Source organism: Anolis carolinensis, unplaced genomic scaffold, assembly GCF_035594765.1.
Source record: "Anolis carolinensis isolate JA03-04 unplaced genomic scaffold, rAnoCar3.1.pri scaffold_7, whole genome shotgun sequence".
Classification (NCBI taxonomy): domain Eukaryota; kingdom Metazoa; phylum Chordata; class Lepidosauria; order Squamata; family Dactyloidae; genus Anolis; species Anolis carolinensis.
Genome location: NW_026943818.1, coordinates 13,799,729 through 13,805,728, shown reverse-complemented (window position 1 = coordinate 13,805,728; position 6,000 = coordinate 13,799,729). Strand labels below are relative to the sequence as shown.

General features: G+C 33.9%; 2 protein-coding genes across 4 annotated transcripts in view; one reads left to right on the top strand and one right to left on the bottom strand.

Moving 5' to 3' along the window:
• zer1 (zyg-11 related cell cycle regulator) overlaps positions 1-6,000 on the bottom strand; it is a 244,875-nt gene that overhangs the window by 172,434 nt on the left and 66,441 nt on the right. The window lies entirely within an intron of this gene.
• The window catches only part of nup188 (nucleoporin 188), a 71,457-nt gene that overhangs the window by 24,174 nt on the left and 41,283 nt on the right, over positions 1-6,000 (top strand). For both annotated transcript variants that reach the window (XM_062959897.1, XM_062959896.1), the window contains exons 17-21: positions 946-1,072; positions 1,434-1,521; positions 1,604-1,680; positions 3,966-4,080; positions 5,562-5,682. In XM_062959897.1, coding sequence (XP_062815967.1) covers positions 946-1,072; positions 1,434-1,521; positions 1,604-1,680; positions 3,966-4,080; positions 5,562-5,682 — 528 coding nt within the window. The remainder of the gene's footprint in view (positions 1-945; positions 1,073-1,433; positions 1,522-1,603; positions 1,681-3,965; positions 4,081-5,561; positions 5,683-6,000) is intronic.

Genomic DNA, 6,000 nt, shown 5'->3' with positions numbered 1-6,000 from the left:
AATAATAATAATAATAATAATAATAATAATAATAATAATAATAATGATGTTATTTTAGTCTTCTTGACTCCTAATGGGGAGAAAGGAAAAGTGGAAATATATTATTATTATTATTATTATTATTATTACTACTACTACTACTACATGATGATGATATTAGTTGCATTGAATCTCCAGAGAGAGAAAGGCGGGGTAGAAATAATAATAATAATGATGATGATGATGATGATGATGATGATGATGATGTTATTGTTAGCCTCCTTGAGTCTCTGGGGAGAAAGGCAGAGTAGAAATAAACTATTATTATTATTATTATTATTGTTATACAATGGTGTTAGTTGTCTTGAGTCCCCGGGGGGGAACGGCGGGATAGAAAAATAATAATAGTAATAATAATAATAATAATAATAATTTCATAACTACGCAGATGATGATAGTAGTTTGAGTCTTCTATCTGAATAGAATAATAGATAAACATATTATGAAGGGTTTAAAGAAGGACCAAGAATGCTTTCTGCACACCTTTAACTCTCATACCTATAGGAATAAATATAATAATATTATTATTTATTCATATAGTATAATAAGCGCTACAGGTGTGCAAAAAACACTTTGGAGGATAATAATAATATGAATAATAATAATAATAATAATAATAATGTGAATATGAATATTGATGATGACATTAGTGGTTTGAGTCTTGGACAAGGGCCGGAGTCCTATGGGAACTCACTTGGGGCGAGTCACACACTCTCAGCCTCAGAGGAAGGCTAGGGTAATCGCTTTATGAACAAACCTGCTAAGAAAATCTGATTTTTTTTTTCACGACTCAAGAGTTGGCAGCAGCAACCTGGTTCCTGTTGTGTGTGTGGCTCCTCTGCCCGTTTCAATGCCTTTGAGAAAGTGGAGGTTTCCGTATTAAACTCCTGTATTTCCTTTTTCCAGACGTCTTGCAGCACTGCCAGCGGGTCAAGCCCATCATCGACCTGGTCCACAAAGTCATCAGCACCGACGTCTCCGTGGCCGACTACCTCCTTCCGATCACCTCCCGGATCTATATGCTGCTGCAAAGGTCAGCCGATGTCCACCTTTGCTGAGTTGGTTGCTAGGAGACCAAGTTGGAGGAGCTTAGACTTCTAACTGACAGCAACTGGATAAAAGCAATTATTCTTCTCTCTCTAATTAGGACTTTATTTTTCTTTTCTTTTTGTTGTATCAACCTAGAGGCGTGGATGATGGGTTGTGTTGTCAAATTTCGAGGTTGGGGGGCCTGTAGTTTTGTTGTTTTGTGGGTCGCCGTGATGCCATCATTCTTTTATATAGATAGATAGATGTGTCACCTTCGGGGTGAGAAAGGTGGAATATAAATACTGTAAATTATAAATAAATTATTTAGGGGAGCCTTATTCTCAAAGGCCTTGCCTCTTTTTCAGGCTGACCACTGTGATCTCTCCCCCGCTGGACGTCATCGCTTCCTGCGTCAACTGCCTGACGGTCTTGGCTTCCCGGATGCCGGCAAAAGTAATAAGAGACTTGCTTATGGCTTGGGTTCAATTCCCCTCATATGTATCCATAGGCCAACTTTTTTGGCCTGTCTTTTCAGGTTTGGACCGACCTTCATCACACGGGGTTTCTGCCTTTCGTCGCGAATCCGGTCTCCACCATAAGCCACATGATCAGGTAAGACATATTAAACTGATGCTCTGGGGCCAATAAATAATATAATATACAATAATATATAATAATATAATATTATTATTATTAAAATAATTTATATACTAATATACAGCCTGGAAAACATACAGCAACCCAATAATATAATATATAATCTTGATAATAATATTAGAATGCAATCTATATATATAAAAGGGTAATGGAATCACGGCACCGGACAAAACTACTAAACTATACGCCCCACAACCTCGAAAATTGACAGCACAACCTCTCATCCACGACTCTATGTTCATACAACAAAAAGAAAAGAAAAATAAAGTCCTAGCCACAGCAACGCGTGGCCAGGTATAGCTAGTGCAATATAGTACTAATAATACTAAAATATAATAATATTTATATATTTTACATTGCATGTCATATTACTAATAATATTGCAGTATAATGGTATTGTTCAGTATAGTAATATATAATGCTAATATTGTGCTATGCTAATAATGTAATATAATGTATGTATAATATTGATATACAGTATGTATACATAATATAATATACAGTAGAGTCTCGCTTATCCAACACTTGCTTATCCAAGTTTCTGGATTATCCAAGCCATTTTTGTAGTCAATGTTTTCAATATATCGTGATATTTTGGTGCTATATTCGTAAATAAAGTGACTACATAGCATTACTGCGTATTGAACTACTTTTTCTGTCAAATTTGTTGTCTAACATGATGTTTTGGTTCTTAATTTGTAAAATCATAACCTAATTTGGTGTTCAATAGGCTTCTTCTTAATCTCTCCTTATTATCCAACATATTCGCTTATCTAACATTCTGCCGGCCCGTTTATGTTGGATAAGTGAGACTCTACTGTACATATAACCTTGATAATAATATTATAATGTAATACAATATAATACTAATAATACTAAAATATAATAATATTTATATATTTTATATTGCATGTCATATTACTAATAATATTACAGTATAATGGTATAGTTCAGTATAGTAATATATAATGCTAATATTGTGCTATGCTAATAATATAATATATTGTATGTATGTATAATATTGATATTAATATAATGTAATACAATATAGTAATAATAAACTATTATAATTGTAGATTATATATGAGATGTAATATTACTAATAATATTGCATTATAGTGGTAGAATACAATATAGTAATATATAATGCTAATACTGTTCTGCCAATAATATAATGTAATACAATATAATAATAAACTATTATAATTGTATATTATATATTACATGTAATGTTACTAATAATATTGCAATATAGTGGTATAGTTCATTATAGTAATATATTGTGCTATGCTAATAATATAATATGTTGTATATACATATGACAATATAATGTAATATAATATAATAATAAACTATTATAATTGTATATTATATATGACATGTAATATTACTAATAATATTGCAATATAGTGTTATAGTACAATATAGTAATATATAATGCTAATATTGTGCTATGCTAATATAATATATTGTATATACAGTAGAGTCTCACTTATCCAAGCCTTGCTTATCCAACGTTCTGGATTATCCAACGCATTTTTGTAGTCAATGTTTTCAATACTTCATGATATTTTGGTGCTAAATTCGTAAATACAGTAATTACTACATAGCATTACTGTGTATTGAACTACTTTTTCTGTCAAATTTGTTGTATAACATGATGTTTTGGTGCTTAATTTGTAAAATCATAACCTAATTTGATGTTTAATAGGCTTTTCCTTAATCTCTCCTTATTATCCAACATATTCGCTTATCCAACGTTCTGCTGGCCCGTTTATGTTGGATAAGTGAGACTCTACTGTACATATAATATTGATAATAATACAGTGTGATACATTATAGTAATAATAAACTATTATAATTGTATATTATATATTACATGTAATATTACTAATAATATTGCAATATAGTGGTATAGGACAATATCGTAATATATTGTGCTATTCTAATAATATAATATATTGTATGTATATATAATTTGTAAGCCGCTCTGAATCCCCTTCGGGGTGGGAAGGGTGGGATATAATTGTAGTAAATAAATACATAATTAAATATTATCAATTGATCAATGTGTTAGACAGAATCCCAAGATGGCAGGCAATACGTAGAAAATAGAATATTGAAATCACTATATTATTATTTTTGCCCAATGTTTTCTCTCTCAAGCTACTCAGATTGGCTTACAGTAAAACTAATACATTATTATTATTATTATTATTATTATTATTATTATTTTGCAGCGCGGAGGGAATGAATGCCGGCGCATACGGAAACCTCCTGATGAACATGGAGCAGCCGCAGGGCGAATACGGCGTGACCATTGCCTTCCTAAAGCTCCTCACGACCCTCGTCCGGGTGAGTCTTTGCCATCCAGTCCAATCCACTTCTGCCATAAAGAAAGGACACAATCAGATCCCTCCCGATAGAAGGCCATCCAGCCATAGATATGATATATAGCTAGGAGATAGATACAGATAGATATATCCTAGAATCATAGATCTGAAAGCACATCCAAGCACCATCCAGTCCAGCCCCCTTCTGCCATTAAGGAAGGGCACAATCTGATCCCTCCCAGCAGATGGCCATCCAGACATAGATATGATTGATAGATAGATAGATGATAGATATAGATAGTAGATATATCCTAGAATCATAGTTTGGAAAGCAAATCCAAGGGCTATCCAGTCCAGACCACTTCTGCCATAAAGGAAGGACACAATCCGATCCCTCCCGACAGATGGCCATCCAGCCACAGATATGATAGATAGATTGTAAATATAGATAGTAGATCTATATCATAACATCATAGATTTGAAACCAAATCTAAGGGCCATCCAGTTCGGCCCCCTTCTGCCATTAAGGAAGGGCACAATTTGATCCCTCACAACAGATGGCCATCCAGCCTTAGATATGATCAATCGATAGATAGATAAATGATAGATGTAGATAGTAGATATATCCTAGAATCATAGGTTTGAAAGCAAATCCAAGGGCCATTCAGTCCAATCTACTTTTGCCATTAAGGACACAATCCGATCGGTCCCGACAGATGATCATTCAACCACATATATAGATAAATAATAAATATAGATAGTACATATATATCATAGAATCATAGGTTTGAAAGCAAATCCAAGGGCCATCCAGTCCAATCTACTTTTGCCATTAAGGACGGACACAATCCGATCCCTCCCAACAGATGATCATTCAACCACAGATATTATAGATAGATAGATAGAGTGTAAATATAGATAGTAGATCTATATCATAGAATCATAGGTTTGAAACCAAATCTAAGGGCCATCCAGTCCGGCCCCCATTGAGGAAGGACACAATCCGATCCCTCCCGATAGATGATCATCCAGGCACAGTTATGATAGATAGATAGAGATAATATAGATAGTAAATATATCCTAGAATCATAGATCTGAAAACGAATCCGAGGGCCATCCAGTCCAATCCACCCACTTCTGTTCAGGTAAGGAAAGCACAATCCGATCCCTCCTGACAGATGGCCAAGAAATTTCTAGTGCTCAGATGTGTTTTCCAGGTTTGGGTTTTTGTTATTCTCATAACAAAAGATGTATTTATTAATAATAATTTGTTGTTGTTTAATAAAATAATAATAGTAATAATAATAATAATATTCTAACCTATCTGATTTGTCGTCGATCCACTCCTTTGGGCGTCATGCAAATTTCATAATATGTCTATTATTATAATGTTATTATTATTATTATTATTATTATTATTATTATTATTATTATTGAATTCATAATTTGTTGTTACTGTTGTGACTATTATTAAGATTTCTGTGTTGTGTTTGCCTTCCGCAGGGGCAGCTGGGAAGCACCCAGAGCCAGGGCCTGGTGCCGTGTGTCGTCTTCGTCCTGAAGGAGATGCTGCCCAACTATCACAAGTGGCGCTACAACTCCCGCGGAGCCAGGGAGCGGATCGGTGAGTAATGTTATGCAGTAATTACTGTATTTACGAATTTAGCAACAAAATATCACGATGTATTGAAAACATTGACTATAAAAATGCGTTGGATAATCTAGAACTTTGGATAAGTGAGACTCTACTGTATGTGTGTGTGTGTGTGTGTGTGTATATATATATATATATATATGTAAAAAAAGAGTTGGAAGAGACCTAAACGCCATTAAGCAGGAAGACACCATCCGATCCCTCTCAGCAGAGGGCCATCCCGCTATAGATATTATTGAGACAATAGAGACATAGATAGATGTGATTGAGAAAGATATATGATAGGTA